The sequence below is a fragment of the Camelina sativa genome, chromosome 18 (genome assembly GCF_000633955.1).
Source record: "Camelina sativa cultivar DH55 chromosome 18, Cs, whole genome shotgun sequence".
NCBI classification, from domain to species: Eukaryota; Viridiplantae; Streptophyta; class Magnoliopsida; order Brassicales; family Brassicaceae; genus Camelina; species Camelina sativa.
The window spans coordinates 7,371,581-7,372,410 of NC_025702.1; the positions used below are offsets into that span (position 1 = coordinate 7,371,581).

The window sequence follows — 830 nt, forward strand, 5'->3', positions numbered from 1 at the left end:
TTTTTTTTTTTTTTTTTTTTTTGGGTTATCGTTTCGTAATTGTTTGATTTGATCGATCGAATCTGTGATCTGATATTTTTTTTGCATGTGTTGATCGTTGTTTCTTTGGTGTATTTGTTTATTAACTTTCCTCGTTTTAAAAATCTTATCAGAATATTTTTTTTTTGGTAGACATATCGTTTTTGATCATCTTGATTCGTATTTTATTTTATTTTTCTGCTCGAAGATTTTTTTTTCTTTTTTTAGTTTAAAGGTAGATCCATCAGTTATATACCTATTGCCTTGATCATTGAAATTGCGAAGTAATTTATTGAGCAAATAAAATCGTCGTTGCGATTCATTAGCGATGAAGGCATGTTTTGAACTATGGTAGTTTATTAGATTTATAACCTGCGTCTTTTATAAAGTGTTTTGATTTATTGTATGATTGATGATTAATGTATTAAAACGAGTTGGAACTGCTCATATGACCCAATTATTGTATAACGTTTTGGTAATTGTTTTGTTCTTTGGTAATGGTTTACTGGGAATTGTATTTCCTGAGTTTATGGTGTTAAACTAGCTACTCTACTGATGTTTCAGGTGTTTTTTGTTCTATTTGTTAAGATGGGAGACAAAAACGATGACGACAAGAACATTGAGATATGGAAGATTAAGAAGTTGATCAAATCCCTTGAAGCTGCTAGGGGTAATGGAACCAGCATGATCTCACTCATTATGCCTCCCCGGGATCAGGTTTCTCGTGTTACTAAGATGCTGGGGGATGAGTATGGAACCGCGTCAAACATCAAGAGCAGAGTCAATCGCCAGTCTGTTTTGGGAGCCATTAC

General features: G+C 33.0%; 1 protein-coding gene across 1 annotated transcript in view; it reads left to right on the forward strand.

Annotated features, from left to right (window-relative positions):
* LOC104760768 (eukaryotic peptide chain release factor subunit 1-1-like) overlaps positions 236-830 on the forward strand; it is a gene marked incomplete in the record, with an annotated part of 3,320 nt that continues 2,725 nt past the window's right edge. Inside the window, 1 exon segment of the mRNA XM_010483727.2 lies at positions 236-830. Coding sequence (XP_010482029.1) covers positions 574-830 — 257 coding nt within the window.